General features: G+C 44.1%; 1 protein-coding gene across 3 annotated transcripts in view; it reads right to left on the reverse strand.

The window, feature by feature from the left end:
- Nucleotides 1-2,287: 2,287 nt before the first annotated feature.
- The window catches only part of zeb1b (zinc finger E-box binding homeobox 1b), a 50,118-nt gene continuing 35,762 nt past the window's right edge, over nt 2,288-16,643 (reverse strand). For 2 of the 3 annotated variants that reach the window (XM_084938791.1, XM_084938793.1), the window contains exons 3-8: nt 11,846-12,007; nt 10,745-10,947; nt 10,382-10,487; nt 8,210-9,912; nt 6,734-6,914; nt 2,288-6,057 (exon numbers count right to left, since the gene is read on the reverse strand). In XM_084938791.1, coding sequence (XP_084794917.1) covers nt 5,318-6,057; nt 6,734-6,914; nt 8,210-9,912; nt 10,382-10,487; nt 10,745-10,947; nt 11,846-12,007 — 3,095 coding nt within the window. In that variant the 3' untranslated portion in view covers nt 2,288-5,317. The remainder of the gene's footprint in view (nt 6,058-6,733; nt 6,915-8,209; nt 9,913-10,381; nt 10,488-10,744; nt 10,948-11,845; nt 12,008-16,643) is intronic. The other variant, XM_084938792.1, reaches the window with a different exon arrangement.

Below are 16,643 nucleotides of genomic sequence, written 5' to 3' on the forward strand. Positions count from 1 at the left end.
TGCTACTGACGCTGACTGAAATGCAGTCAAGTCTCCACTAAAAGGTTTTGTTTTTCAGTTCTCGTTCTATTACATCAAATATTTCATGAAGTGTCTTCCTGTTGTCCGCTGAAGCTAAAAAGTGTTTCCTAAAATGTGAAACTGTTGCTTCATTTTGTTCTGCTTTTTTGGTCATTTGAGGTTTTTCCTCAGAACTTTATGAATCCACCCATCTTCTGTGGCTTATCATGGTCCGGGTCATGGGCAGTGTTGGGTGAAACTTTTTTAGTAACATTATACATTACTGCATCACTGAAAAATGTAATGTGATTACAGTAATTCGTAATCACATTACATTAGCCACAAGCATCTGCACAGACAGGGGGGCTGTAGCTCAGGAGGCTGGACATCTACTAATTGGAAGGTTGGTGGTTCAATCCCTGGCTGCTCCAGCCTTAATGCCAAATACCCTTGGGCAAGATGCAAACCCCCAAGTTGCTCTCCAGTGAATCCATCTTGTGTGAATAGAAAGCACTTATGTGTGTATATATATGAGTGAATGAGGCAAGTTGTATAAAGCACTCTATAAGAATCAGTCCATTTATCATTTACTGCACGCTACACTGCAAAACTCAAAATCTTACCAAGTATATTTGTCTAATTTCTAGTCATAATATCTCATCACTCTTAAAATAAGACACAATCAGCTACAGAGTAACATTTCAGTGAGATATAGAAAGCTGTGTTTAGACAGAATTCTGGAGAATTTTCACTCCTGTGACAAAGTGGCTGGGATTTAATTAATTTACCATTTGTCACTTACATATGTTGTTAATTTGTCTTGTGTTATCTTATAATGAATCATAATGCTTTAATGTAGACACTGCAGCTGTAACCTTGGCTCTACATACTATCCCAGGTCTGTTTGTGGTAGCATTGGTTACATTCATTACACCTGTGCAAATGTTCTTAAAGCTAAATGTCAGTTAATCATTAGTTGATTTGAATCTTTCATTTGTTGATGTAGTTTGGTTATACTTGCCATTCTGTGTTCCTTTGCGCAGGTCCAGTATATAAAACAGGTGTATGAGAGGGGCCGCCCGAGTACTTCCTGGTTATATAGGGTGTGATGTCAATGATCGAGTTAATTGGGTGTAACCAAATGAAGGGGTTTTTCTTTTCTGTAAAATTATTTATTTACTTTAAAATAACCTCATGAGTCGGATTGTGTGAAGAGACTGACTTTTCAAACTGTCAGCTGGGTAAATGAGTTTGTTAAGTGGAAGAATGATTTTATTCCTGTTTCTTTGTCTAGACTGTGTTATTTGGTCTAACCTGTTTTCGCAATGGTAGGGATTAATAAGGGTTCAGCTGTGGGTGGAATTCTGTGTAAAGCAGGTGAGAGTTTGACTGCCAGCGTTCTTATGTTTGAGTGAAAAATTGTTGAATGGCGATGCCAGAAAATAAAGGACACTTAAAAGAAACTTGAACAGTCTGCTGATGCTTTCTTCCTATCACTTTCCTTGCTGCTTACGTTATGCTACCCCACAGTTCCAATGGCAGATTTCTTTCCACTTATTTCAAGCAAAAATATCTCGTATTAAGTGGGAAAAAGTCTAAAAACAAGTTTGATGAGATATTTTGACTAGAAATTAGACAAATATACTTGGTAGGATTTTGAGTTTTTGCAGTGTAGCCAAGAGCCAAGAATGATGTTAAAGCCTGACTGCATGCTGACCCAAGCCCAGCAGCCGGACCCTGATCCTCAACAGGTAAAAAGGACAGGCTCCATTTCCAACTGTGTGTTTTTAAAAGCAGAATCACCATGGCGATCGCTTTGAAATCTCTTTGTGCTATATTTCATCTTTGCTTTGCCTTAACCTCGTTTGTGTTTATATGGAAATACTAAAGGGAAGGTCCTATCCTATGAGTAATGTAGTAAGTAATGTAATGAGTAGTGTAACATCTTACTTGCTCTGGCAAGTAATTAAGTAGTGTACTGTGTTGCCTTTAAGAAAACTAACAAGTCATGTGTCTAAACTACTTTTTTTAAAGTAACGACTCCTACACTGGTTGTGGGGCTCACCAACATCAATCCCAAATATAAAATGTGACCATGAACTGCATTTCTCCATGTTTTACACCACAGCCAGATTTAATTCAGTGTTTTCTAAAATGAACATTTCAAAATTCTTTTCAAAATTCTGATTATGAAAGCAAAAGCTTAGAAAGACATGAAAGCAGAAGTGCATGAAAGAGCGTTTTGTAATTTCCAAACTCTTAATGAAAAATCTCATGACAAACCGAACAGCTTGTAATTGATGTATTTTATTGTGAGATGGGGAGTCATAAAAAATGAACAAAAAAGACAAAACAAAAACAATCACTATAAAAAAAGATGAGGGTGTTAAAGAGGGGGGGCATATAAAACTGGGTGCGGTCATGACACTGACATATAAAGTAACAAATTGGCACAAATAAAAACAAATAAGAACATACGTCAAATATTATTTTGGCTTGGCAAAAAGGACAATTTGTGGGATTAAGGATCATCCTTCAATACAACAGAACACACTCATGCTATTAGACATACAATTAGTTTTCAAAAGTTCAGTAGCTTCATATTAGAAAGGGGAAAGAAAACTAAACTAACATGAGAATGGATGCAGAGGTCACAGGTTCCAATTTTCAGGCTTGCAGGGTGCGAGTTTCTTTTTTTCCCTAAGAAAAACATCACTTCATTTGTTCCAAAAACATACTTCAGTATGCCAGAGTCTGATTTTTCCAGGCTTGTAGTTATTTGCCATTGATTCTTTTTTTTGTCCCATACTAAAATATATTATCGTATTAATACAAACTACAGTATTGTACACTACATAGTGTAATAAATAACCATAAAGAAATATAAAAAATAAGACACATAAATATAAAAGCTCTCTATGACTAAAGAGACATACCCAACTCGCTGGGGGTGGGGATAATACTGCCATTGCTGAAAACATACAGTACGCACACGGACACGGAACATAAAACAACGTAAGAGGCAAAAAAATGAAAACAAATAAAAAAATCAAATAAAAAATAATACTGACAGGTAAAACGATGTTGGATTAAACTCCTAGGATTCATATTTGCCTACATTTTGTTACCTGAAGAGACATCTGAGCATTTCATGGTGTGTTTAAACAAGTGCACTGAATAAGCTTCAGAAAGGCAGGACACAGTCAAAAACAAGAAAGTGTATTTCATCATCACCCATTTGAAAAACAAAATGTGCATTGCAATTTTTTTTCGTTCGTTTCTCAGATTAGGTGAAAGCAAATTCTTTAAAATCTATAACACAGGAACACATTTTACGCTAAACTCTACTCTCTCTGGTGCGGCAACCAGCCAAAGTTAACAGTATCCCGGCTTATCGGTTGATCTTGGACCCGGCAATACCTGATCATAGCTCCAACAGCAATATTCAGTGGCACTTTTGATATGCATGCTTCACTTGTTTAGTTTGTTCATTTTAATGTTATTTTTTTGCATAAGGCTCTGAGTTGGGGGGGTGGGGCGGGGTTATAGGAAGGATGAGACAGTTTTCTACATCCGCTTTCTGCTCGCTCTGAACATTTAAATAATTTGTTTGACATTTTGAGCTTTATACTTTCTTGCTAGTAACTAAAAATTAGCTTAGCTTAGCAACAAGCTAAGCTAATGGAAACAAAGGGAAATAGGTAGCCTGGCTCCGTCTAAAGGAGAGGGCGACGGATATTTGAGTGCTGCTTTATCAGCTTAAATGTAGAAGATATTGGGATACTTTTGATTTGTTTTTAAGAATTGCAGAAATTGAGGCCTTTTATATTTGGTGTCATTACAAAGCTGTTAGCTGTTGCAGCACATGTAGCAGAGCAGCATTACAGATGAACAGGCTATCTCATAGATATTTAGTGAAAAACTTTCTTGAAAAGTGTAACATAAACAATTTCCCTTTTCAATATAACTCCTACATACTACATATATCTTTATATGGAACAACAGCCTTTTCTATAGGTGAACCTGGAAGTTGGCATTCCTTCAATAAAAAGCCAATAAGATTTTTCCACTGGCGTTTGGATTATCGTGGAAAATCTCTGTGGAAACTTGAATGATACGTAACATGATTTGTTAAGCAAAATCATCTCCACAAATTGTTCTAAAGTTAGACTTTGCCATGACTTTGGCATCACCAATACTAAGCTGCTGAGTATTTCCCAGAAACTTCTGTAGCCTCATTTAGCCACTCGTTAGCAAACATCTGCTCTGGGACATGTAATAGCGTTTTCTAACATAGTTTACGATTGCACAATAAAATGTGACCATGTCTTATGTTAAGAAGCTACGAAAGGTTATATAACTAAAAAAAAAAACCCTACTGATCTTAAGACAGCAGAACCAGGAGAGGGAAATGCCAATTGAACTGCATTTAGGCCACAGTGAAGCATTTGCATAGGGGTAAACATGACTGTGTGCAGTTTTAGGGGATTAAATTAATGATCTATAATGTGCTAGTAATTGTTCAGACATTGCCAGGCTACCAATATGGCTAAGTGGTTTTGAGCTTTACACCAAATTGGTATCAAGAAAGCAAATATTTGCCCAAAATATCAAACAATTTTTGTTAAATGCTGATTTTAAAAAAGAAGAAGAAAACAAAGTCTCAAAGGAACTAAATGCTGATGATATTTTCTTCTTAAGGCTCATGATCCAATCAAAACTATAAAAAAAGAAAGAATTGTAACGCTAGCATCTGCTAGCATGATGGCATTGTATATCTAATGCGGTAATACTGAAGGGTAGACAACACAACTCAACTGCTCCATCAAAAGGTAAACCAAGCCACTTGTAGTGCACAGGATTTTTTCTTATTTTCCTTCCAACCTAACAAAATACTGACTTTTTTTTGTTCATTGGCAATAAAAAGATATAGAAATATCTCCCGAACTGTACAGGTTTTAAAGGTTAAAATATGAGTGATAAAATTAGTAACACTGATAAAAAGAAATGACCCAAGGTGTTTTAGTAATAAAACATTATCTAAAACGTGTCGGCTCTAGCTTCCAAAGTCTGTATAATGCATGTCCTTCATTTGTTAAAATTCACGTTCGTCTTCGTCTTTTTCTTTACAAATGGATTTTTGTAACAGCGAGAAACCGTTCTCCTGTGGAAAAGTCACTAGTATTTTTTCAGGCACACCTGGATTTCTACACAGTAGTGAACTGTCAGAGTGACCAGACATCATCTCGTGCGTTCTTCCTCTGCACACAGCGAGGAGGAGTCTGATTGTGTCTAGTAGAGGAGTCTGGTTCCTCGTTTAGTCTCCTTTCTCCCGTGGCGTCTGCTTCTCATCTTCACAAACCTCGTTCCTGTTTGTTTCGCTTCGACTCTCCTCTGCGACCTCTCCTCCTTCTCTTTCGCTCAGGCCTCCTTCAGTTTCAGCTTCAGGGGAGCTTCCTTCAGTTTCCATCGCCTTCTCTTCCTCCACGTTGGTTTCTTCCTGAACGGTCCCGAGCCCATCCTCCTGTCCGGTGTCAGCCTCCTCTTCTCCTGCCTCGCTTTTTTCCTCCTCTCCTCCCTCTCGCACCGCTACTCTCTTCATTTCCTCCTCATTCCGCTCCTCTGGCTCGTCCTCCTCCTCCCCTCCTTCGTCCCCTATCTGCACCACCTGGATATCATCCATGTCCACCACGCCTTCCTCCTCCTCCTCCTCCTCGCTCTCCTCATCCTCTCTGGTGCTGCTCCCTCGCTCATCTGAGTCCAGCTGGGACGGGGCCAGGAGCTGTCTCTGTGCCCCGCTCAGGACCTCCATGTCGATCTGGGTCTCGCCGTCCTCCTCCGGGCTCTCCCGCCCTCCCGCTTGGCTCTGCGTCTCCTTCTTGCAGTAGGAGTAGCGGTGGTTCATGTGCTGGGAGTAGGAGCCCGAGTGGGAGAAACGCTTGCCACACTTGTCGCACTGGTACGGCTTCTCCCCCGAGTGGAGCCGCATATGTTCGATCAAGTGGTGTTTGTGTTTGAAGGCTTTGCTGCAGATGCCGCACTCGTGAGGTCGCTTCCCTGCAGAGAATAACAAAGCAAATAGACGTCAACACATCAAACATATTTCTGCAAAGAGAAAATATTAACAATAAACATTCAGGGAGCAAATCCCCCATCATGCTGTCTGAAAGGTGCCAGTGCCGGAAAGCTGAAATCAGTATCTATCATCAGTGTATCCAAGGAGAACATTTCCAAACAATACAACAAAATCACAACGATTGTGCTTCAAAACTTTCAAGAAAACTTTATCCAGGCAGGGAGCAGCTAGTTTCACCTAGCATGAGATCATTTGGAGCCGAAAACTGTGGTCCCGAGCCAGGTATCAGAGTAATAAAGAAAAAAAACATCGAAAATGCCTCTGAGAGTGTTGACCTGAGCTTGGCCACAGAATCATCATCATGGAGCAATCCAAATCACTACCAGAGCTCGCCTCTTGCTTCACAAGAGAAGCTGGCAGCGCAGAGGTGGGGAGTTGGCGGAAAGAAATTCTCAGACCTCTTCTGTGCATGTTGAGTAATACCTGCTGGAATGGAGGTGTCCACCCTTCTTTATGCTGTAGCTCAAAATCCCCCTTTTGCTTGCACTCTGACTCATCTTTCCCAGGACCCAACAGAGTGAGCGATGGTGAGACAAGTTCCGGTTCTTTTTTTCTGGCTGTGTTTGTGTGAAGGCCCTGGGAAACACGAATGTTTACCTGTGTGTTCGTATTTGTGCCTCAGGAGCGAGCTGCTCTTCTGGAAGATCTTGTCGCACAGGTCGCAGGCGTACATGCCGCTATCCGTCTTCTTCATCTTCTTCCTCGGAGGGCCCGAGTCTGAGTCGTTCTGCTCCTCGACTGTGGAAACACCCTCTGAACCCGTGTCTTGCCTGTCCTCCTGGGGAATATGAGAAATTAGACACACTTGTAGGAATGCATAGTTATGCTCAATCTGTTTGACAGCAAAAGACAATTGATGACTCAGAATACCAGTAAACTATGTGTCCTTTGTGGGAAGTGGTACTGAATCATCCCCTGATCATAGGTTTTTACCAATCTTTTCCTTTTCTTAGAAACAACCGCACTCTGAACCTAGCAACCTATCCACTGCTGTATTCAAACAGGCTGCTTGGCATGGCTAAGGAGCAAATATATATACATAGGGCTCCTTTTTACAAGACAGGTCTATGCCAATCCACTTAACACAAAAGTATAATACAACAGCGATAAATCAATGCGGCAGGCAGAGGTGCGGCGCTTAAACAGATTCCAACAGATCAATAGAAGCTTTGCAGTAAAGTGCAGCCTCATGTCCTCTGGGTGACAGCCCAGGAAGATCACTCACACACCCAGGCATCTACATCCATCATTAGAGGCCCATTAGAGGTCTGCACAATGAAGAACTATTAAGGGCTATCATTTTTACAAAGAGCCCAATTTTGACATTTCTATATATGACTTATTGATTTGATTTTGGATGGTTTCAGACTATCTATCATGTGATGGTGGTTCTGAACAACAAGCCCGTACATGGATTGAATGTTTTGACTGATTGCTCCGAAAAAGATAAAAGCCAACTTGATTCCGATGCACTTGATTCTCAAAGTTGTTCATGGATTAAACCCTCAATCCTTTATATAACTCACATAATTGGAGGCAAACATATTTTCTGATAACTCAGGAAACGAATTAAGCTCTTTTGTAAGCATTAGAATTAAAGTGTTAATTATGAAAAATATGCTTAAAGGGAGCTATTCTGCTGAATAAAGGGGTGGCACCGGGATTATTCTGAACTGTAAATCATGCAAAACTGCTCTGTGAATAAAAACAAAGAGCTGGAAATGGGTGTAATAGTTTACCTTTTTAATCTAGCGATTAAACGATTAAGAGATGGGAAAATATGAAGCTACCACTAGCCTCTTAGCTTAGAGTACCATAAAGCCTTGAAAGGGGCGTGACAGCTGGCCTGGCTCTATCAAAAGGTAACATAACCCTTTTTGTCTCCTTTGGCACGTAAATAAAAGGTAACAGTTAATTAGTGTGTCCTATTAGCGATGAGTCAGAACCTTTGTTTTACATATTTACATAAGCTAGCTGATGGCTAGCTAGCTTCATATTTAGTGTGCAAATACGAGTAGCATCATTGTATCAGCTCTGCTGCTAAAAAAATGAGGGGACATAAATGGTGCACACCTTGACTCCATTGAGGTGGATGGTTTCGTGCGTTTCGGTCCCTGCGGGGCTGTTTGCTGTAGTGGTATAGGTGTAAGCCAGCTGGGGGATCAAGATAGTCTGTTTGTTGTTGGTGGCTAGTGCTCTTAGGCATTGCATTGTGGTGATGATGTCAAGAGATTTGGCACTTGGCTGGCTGGCGTACAGTGCGGTGGGGCAGGTGCCCATGGCTGAGAGTGGCAATGCCTCTTTCTTTGTGCAAGTTAAGTTTAGGGGTTCGTCCATGTTGGCGGAGCCAGAGGAAGGGGAGGGGTAAAGGCAGGTTTTATTGGCCGCTCTCTCTGCTTCATCTCTGGCTGGCTTCGGCAGCGATAGATCTAGGGGTCCCTCGGTGCTCTGGGTTTTCTTCGCTGGGCCAGGACCTCCGGCTGTCAGATTTAGTGGCGAAGGGGAGGCCGGCGAGCTGTGAGTGCCGTTGATCTCTGCTGGGGTAGCTTCTGTTGGGCTGTCCTGGGTCACAGGAGGAATTATAGTGGCTTTGTCCTTCCCCGGGACCAGAGACACCACGCTGTTAGATTCACAAGTGTCCTCTTCCTCTGAGGGAGGTGTTGGGGCACCCAGAGATATCTGACCCTCCTGCATTTTTTCAAACCACTTCTTTACCACAGAGACTGGGAGGCTGACCGAGTCAGAGATCTTGGCCAGCTCGTCCTTGGTGGGCTCTGCGTTTAAGGCAAAGTAGGCCTTGAGCAGTGACAGGAGGTTCTTGGGCTGGCTGCAGAGACCTCCGTCTGACAGCAGGGCAGTAACAGTAGAATCGGACCTATCCAGGCCTGCGCCATTCAGTTTGAGACAATCCTTCTTGCAGTGCTTTAGGGCATGGAGTGCATCCAGCCCACCGGGACAGTTGTCACACAGGAGACAAGTCTTAGTGGTCTTCTCCTCTTTTTCTTTTGTCTCATTGGCCCTGTTGCCTCTGATAGTCAGATCTTCTGGGAGTTTCTGGGACTTGAACGTGTTGGTGGTGGTTTGAGCTGGTGACATAGGCTCTGGCTCTTTCTTTAGATTATGGGCTGTTAGCTGACCCTGGTTGGGGTCCAAATTGTAGTTGATAATGATTTTTGCATTTCCATCCTGACCCACTATTGGCAGACTGATGGCTGAGATGAGTTGCTGTTGTGGGGTGTGAAGCGTTCCAGTGGTTAGCCCCGAGTTCACCTGGCCTTTGGCATTGTTTTCTAGCACCTGACGGATGACATTACCATCCACCGCCACTTTGAGCGCATTCTGCAGGTCTGCCAGATTGATGCTGATGGGCGATACCAGCCCCACAGTGGGTAGGACCACAGCTTGCACTGTGCCCTGCAGAGGAGCTGCAGCACCTCCGCCGAAAACGCCGCCATTCATGGCGGTCACAGTCGGGGACGATATCACTGTTGGCTTGTACTCGTAGTCTACAGGTTCTGTCTTGATCTGGTTTAGCGGCAGCTGCTCCTGCAGGGGCTTGCTGTGCTCCAGCTTCTCCCTAATCTGAGTGCGGAGGACCGAGGGTGGTGTTGAAAGTCCTGGCGACTGACCCTGGCTCTGGGTTTTGGCGTTTCCTAGGCGCGATCTGCCGTTAACTGAGATGACGCTGATGCACTTCTTACTGCTGATGTGGGAGCTATATGAGCCCGAGTGGGAGAAGCGCTTCTTGCAGTTGGAGCACTCATAGGGTTTCTCTCCTGGATAAAACCACAATGTGTACAAGGGAGAGAAAGAAAAGGGCGGTTGGGGGCGGGAGAAACAAATTTCCATTAGTGAATGAAGCTAAATGAGCAAGCTAGGCTATGAGCAGCACGACAGGAAAAAGCTCTAATGCATTTCAATGATGCTTAAACGCTGATGTAATAGCACCAGTGGGAAATGCCCTTCTCTAATTGCTGTCCCATAATGCCAAAAGAAACACAATTATTGCACATTAAGGAAGAGCACACAATGGACTGAAACATGATGAAGGATATCTAAATATGGGGAATTGGCTGAAACAGAAATAAAACATAAATATTGCTTCAGGGGAGACTCAAACATCTGCGGCCAACAGAGACTCGCGAGGCGTACGCCCGCCCCGCTCACGTCCAAGCACACGCCCATCCACAAACACACACACGCATACACAATACGGTGCCATGGAGACAGGGGTTGTCCACTCACCGCTGTGAATGCGTAGGTGCTCCTTCAGATGGTGCTTGTATTTAAATGCTTTGCCACATTCAGTGCACTTGAATTTACGATTGCCTCCCGACTGTGTGATGTGTCTCTGTCGGGAGAGGGGTGAGGCAGTGAGATATACAGTGGAAACGCAACCTTTGAACTGCGACTAATTCATGTCATTAATCAATGGAGGGCAAAAGTTCTTGTTTATTCATCCTGTTTGGAAGCTGCTAAGGAAACTAAGCAAAGATAAGCAGGGTCGATTTGAACAATCGCTACAGCGTTGTGCAAGCAGGTGTGCTACTGGAACAAATCATCTCTAATCGTTCTGTGAAAAAGAAAGTGTCAGAAGTCAGTTTCTACCTGATCTCGTCCACTCTTGTGGACCGTCATGTGCCTCTCCAGCTGGGCGCGGTAGGCGAAGCTGTAGTTGCACTCGGGGCAGCTGAAGCTTTCCTCCGTCTTCTCGTGCCTGTACTTGATGTGCTCCTTCAGAGAGCTGTAGCGCTTGTAGCCCCGTGCACAGTACGGACAGGTGAGCAGCTGAGAGAATGAATCCGGAGTTCCTAGTGGAAAAGAAGGGCAGAGAGTGAGCAGGGGAAAGAAGAAGGGGTTAAAAACTCCTGATGTTACACGTGGCCTGCCACAGTGCGACTCCTGTGCTATTTAACCAATCCCTGAGGGATCCTCCCCCACAGGTAAACAGGACACAGGTACCCAAATGGATGATTAATCATCTATCCAAATGCCTGCCTGTCTTTGTAAATAAAACATATGTATACGACTACATTTTGAGACTTCATTTGCATTTCAGAAGCACTTGCAGCTTTCACTCCCTTCATATCTCATGATCCGATGTCCTGTTGCGCATTTGAAGCATTTCAAAAAACGCCCACGCACGCAGAGAAAAGTGAGCTTGGTAAACAACAGCCTCCCGTCTGGATCCAATCTGGTTAACACAGGGTCTCAGTTGGCCAGCTCCCACACAGGTAAAACATTACTTTGTTAACAGGTGATGTATTAAGTTTCCCCTGCGGGACAGGTGAGGGCCTCGAGATGGGAATGCACACACATTATCGCTCAGGTAGCTGTGAGTCAGAGCTCGCACAGACGTGACAAATTTACTCAGGTGTTGCTTTTTCCTCCTCCTCTCACTATCCCTCCCTCCCTCTCACCTCCCTTTTTCTTTTTTTCCTCTCAGTGGTAGCAGGTAAAAGCCAAAAGCCCGGGAGTCATAAAGGCCCCAGTGTGCTGCACTTAACAAATAGCAGTGTGTGTAATGATGTCGGAAAGTGGTGCTAATGGGGTGGAGTTAACACCTGAGATACAGCGAGCAGGTAGAGCTGTTTCCCCCCCGCCCCCCTGGGGCGAGTAATTACTGGGTGGGTTGCTGTAGCTTTGAAAGCTCAGAGGCTTTGAGATCTAAGATGAAAAGTGTGTTTTAGAGCGAGCAATGCCCTGTACCATTCTCGTCGTGGATGCCGGTATCGGGAGTGCCCTGGCGCTGAGGCTCGTCGTCCGGGGCTTCTGGGTAGATGACGGCTGTGTCTCCCTGCTGGAGCATCTCCTCTACGAGGGCGTCTGTGCTCACATCATCCTCGCCATCCGAAACACAATCCTCCTTCACTGCGAGAGGACAAACATAGAGTGATTACAGCCTCAACTGCAGAAATGTTATTGATTACCTCGTTATTTTGACACCTTTTTTTCTATTGATGCACGCTGCACACATGAAACCTTAACCTTTGTATATGAGATGCAATAATCCATGGTGTCAAAAAGAGTGTCATGACTGAACTGAATCCCACAAGCCCGGAACGGAGGCGTGCGGCGTTGAGGGGGAAAAACACAACATCCTGAATGCTACACTTCACAATAGGATGAGAAACTAGTTAACATCAAAGGCCAGAGGCTACTGTATGAACACCATGCTCTTTGTTAGAAGTGAATGGACAGCCTCTGTTCCCTATGTTAGGTAAGGTACTTGTTGAGACTGGACTGATAATTAGGTGATGAATCTTGTCCTAATGCATTGCAGCAGACAGACATTTCACGAGACCCAGCACACACAAACACACACACATGGACGCACAAACACTGTGTTCTCTGAAGAGGCTTGGCCTTTAGACTGTGCTTAATATCCCAGCAAATGAGGTGCTGTATGTGGAAGCCGAGCGCCTTCCTTCTCCACATCACGTGAGCCCGACTAGCTAGTAACGAGCACTAATTACCAAGCTGCGGTTATAGGAAGTGTAACCTGAGGACAGACTTGGGGATGCATGAAAGCTTCCTTCCTTCTTTCTATCTCTGCTTTCGCAGCGCTTCCTGGAGCGGCTGCCGGAACCAGGTATAGCATGTCAGCTATTAAACACAAGCATTATTCCTCAATGGATATTATGGATATGTTAGCATGCCTGTGTGTGTCATTACAGAGAATAATTGGAATAGTGAGCTATGAGCTAAAAGCAAAGTTAGCCTACTGCGCTGGTGTTTACCAGGCAGATGTTTTATGGCTCGATTTAAGCTCTCCCCCTGCTTAGTGCAGATTTGAGGATTGTGTTTTGTGAATTGTGAGCGTGCTGAACGACGGGGCCAGCTGTTTTCTCCTCAGAGACGGGAACAGGTGTAGCACTTCATGACTCGCCGACGCACAGTGAATACCAGCGCTCTTACGCACAGCCTCACTCCGGCTTCCTCTGGTGCACCTTAACAAAGCTGCGAAACAATATGAGGGCGCTCATTTGTTGCTATGGTTATTAAAGACCGTTTGAAGAAAACCTCCCATCCTGGAATGAGCCCGTGGGAGATAATATGGAGAACGAGGCGGTCTGTTGATGAACGTGTGTGTGTGTGCGTGTGTGAAAGCACAAGCCAGCAGCAGGTGCTGAGAAAGTCTAATCGAGGAATTCTCAGCCCACACTAGGGGGCTGAAAACCCCCTGAATATCACTCAGCTTTTCTCCCATGACCTCAGCAGCAACAGTAACACCCCGTAGACATGTTTACCTCATTTTTCATAGCAGAAGAAATCATTTGGCATTTTGGGAAATGGCTTTCTGGCTAAGGGTTAGATGAGAAAATCAATATCTAGCATTTGCTCTGATGAGTTAAAAAAAACGACCGTAGCAGAGGTAAGCTGAATTAACCACCTCCCACTCAGCAAAAAGCCATTCAAAAGACAACTCTGCCAGACATCTGAACCACATTCAGATTAGTTGAAAAAGTTAAAGGTGAAAAGACAGAGAGAAGAAGAGATCCTTTTCCATCTAAATTTGGTCACAGAGTTGAATCCCATCCTTCGCTGCTTAATCCAGTGAGCGTCACCGCAGTTGATCCTAACCAGGTGGACCAGTTTATCACACAGCTAACCCAGAGAGACACACAAATCATCAGCAGTCACATTCACACTTCCGCAAAGTCTGACAAGAGAAAGCACAGCACGAATAAATAACACAGGAACAACTGTGAGTAAGTAGCAGACACGCCTCAAGTACATACACTGTACTTGCCAGTATGAAATCAGCCTGGTTTAAAAGTGGCCAAGTATCCAATTCTGAGCAAGACGTGTCTTGCTACAGGAAGATCAATCAATTATTTTATCTCCCACGATACATACTGGCCAATCCAGATATGAAGACAGGCCTGTTTTTAAAAAAACAACACATGTTCATGGTAGGTGTGATCTAACTCCACACTGTGAAGTTACAGCAAAGGAAGCTCATTTTTAGACACGCTTTTCAATGATTTAAAAATATACCTCTCCTACATTTCATGTTTTAAACTTATCTCATCAACACTTTTTTTTGGGTGGTAATATTTTAATTTCTCTACTGGAGCTAATATGATCTAAACCCATCATTGGTTAAATATGGAACAGATCTGATGGGCAGATTTTATTCATTTCACTATTTCAGGGCTCGATAAAGGTCATGACGGGCTGAGCAAAATTAGCCCAAAAAACAGCTTCCATGGACATCTGCTGCTTGGTGAGCTGTGTTTAACTGGCAGACACAAGAGTCGGTTGGAAGTGAAAGCTTCATATTTTAAAGTTATGCTGACGTGCAGAACATGTGTCACATGTGGCAAACTGATGATCCGACAGCAGATCAGCACTTTGCTACAGCAAGCTGGGTTTAGCTCCCATCTCACGCTTAAAGGCAACATCCAAACACACCTTTAGGCTACCAAAATGTTAAGCGTGTGTGTGAAGTAGAGTCCCAGTTGGGGGTGCGTGTTGGAAAGGTATGACGTGTTTCTCTCGGCTCTTTGTTAGGTACAGAGCCCGGCCAGAAGGGTTCGCGGGCTTTGCCGAGGCGGCTCCGTGTTATCAGGCTGCTCCCCTGCTATGAAACATCACACATAGGCCATTTATGTTGCTGACACAGGGATGTGAATGCACTGCTGCACAAGCGAGTTACAAAACAGCTGCAGAAACTCGGCCCCCGTGAGGTTGTAGCAGGACGTTCTGTTGCAGCTCCTGTCTAAAAAACTATTTATTGCACGGTGTAACCCAACTACAGCACATCCTCAAACAAAATCACCAGACCACCCACTCTCTCCTCTTCTCTTTCCCTCGCTCCCTTCTCTGCCCACATCTCTGCAACAAGATACAATGCTGTCCCATGATGCATTTCCTGCCCTGGCCAACCTTTGCCCCTGCTGCTTCCTGTGGTCGTGCGTCCAGACCCGTCTGCCGATTCTATCTCGGCTGGGCGATGCGTATCAGCAATCGGGATTCACACAGGCACTCGTTAGAAAAGATGTTCCACTTTATCTCCTGTCAGCAGGAGAAGGGATGTGAGGTATTTCCAAGTCCACAATGATTTGCTTATCCTTGGCTTAGTGATATCAAACATTTGTGCTCTGAGTCTCTACTGAGCAATCCTTCCAACCCTTGGGGGTTTCTTCCTTTCCCGTGGCTCAGTTTTAACATCACATGATGTGAGGCACACAGGAACGCACTCTAGGTGTTGATGTGCGTCCATGAAGCCACAGAGAACCACAAAATGGATTTTCAGCAAGCATCAAATATTGTCTCTGCATATTAAGCTAACAGTGAGGAAACAGGGAAGACTGTGTTTCCCCAGCCTTTCACTGCAGCCTCACCATATCAAAGCTCTCCAGCTCCACCCTACCTATTCTCTGAGATGTAATCACACTCCTCGAGTCATTAAATGTAAAGCAGAGGCCCTCCCAGGTCACCGCTCTCTTTACCTTTCCCTCCTCAAGCCTTAGTCAGCCTGTCCTTAGAGGACAGCAGACTGCAGTTTACTGCAACAATACTGCGCTGCTCCACAATCATTTAGGAGTGAATGAGTAATGACAGCGAGCAGGGCGACCCATGATACCGTATAATCAAGAGGAATGATTCCCAAGGACAGAAATGGTGAGGGAATGGATGAGGAGGTAAAAAAAAGGAAAGTAGGGATGGTGCAGAAAAACAACATTTTTTTCCAGTTTGGAGCACAGCAGTCTTTGGAGAATGGATGTCAAGGCTTTAATTTGAAGCAAACCGGGCTCTGCTGAGGAGAAGACTAGTGGGTGGTGGTCACTTTTTCAAGGCTTGCACCAGATACTCTGTTCTCAGGAGTCCAGGAGAGATGAAGGGCTGAGAGCAAGGGTTTGTTTAAAGGACTGCGGCTTTCCCGTGTTTCATCAGTGCGATCCAGGGCGACAGCTAAGATGCTGCTTGATGTATGAGATGTGGGCTAGACAGAGCGTGTGTGTTTGTACATGACTGAAGGCAAAAGAAAATATGCCTGATCAGGCATAACTGTGGAGTGCGGCCAGCTCACTGAGCTGTTTCAGTGTAACTCATGCTTTTGAAGTGTTTAATGTTCACAAGCCAGAGCCAAGACCAATGACATTATTCTTCCTCCAACTTTCCCTTGATGCGAGGAGCTACAGCTGGAGAGCAGTGATGAGAATGACAGCATCGTCTGGTGAATAGGTGGCGGCGGCGTGCACAGGTCTGTGGTGTGACTCCATTTGCCTGTGCGACTGAAACCGCGCAACAAAAACTGAAGGCTGCTCACTGCAAAGGAATTAAAATACATTAAAAAATCACTGCACAGACTGAAAGTGATATGTTACTGGACATTTTCACTCTGCTAACCTGAGCTCTGGCTAAACTGAAGCCTCCTTTCTGTTTCACACATCACAGCCCAAAACGACCATGTAGCACAACAGGCTAAAATGCTGAATATCTCATTACCTTCAGTTCTTGGCACAAGCCTGAAGGTCACAGCGCCACAAGTGCGAAT

This window comes from Perissodus microlepis, chromosome 9 (assembly GCF_051167445.1).
Source record: "Perissodus microlepis isolate ML-2025 ecotype Zambia chromosome 9, ASM5116744v1, whole genome shotgun sequence".
In the NCBI taxonomy this organism is placed as follows: domain Eukaryota; kingdom Metazoa; phylum Chordata; class Actinopteri; order Cichliformes; family Cichlidae; genus Perissodus; species Perissodus microlepis.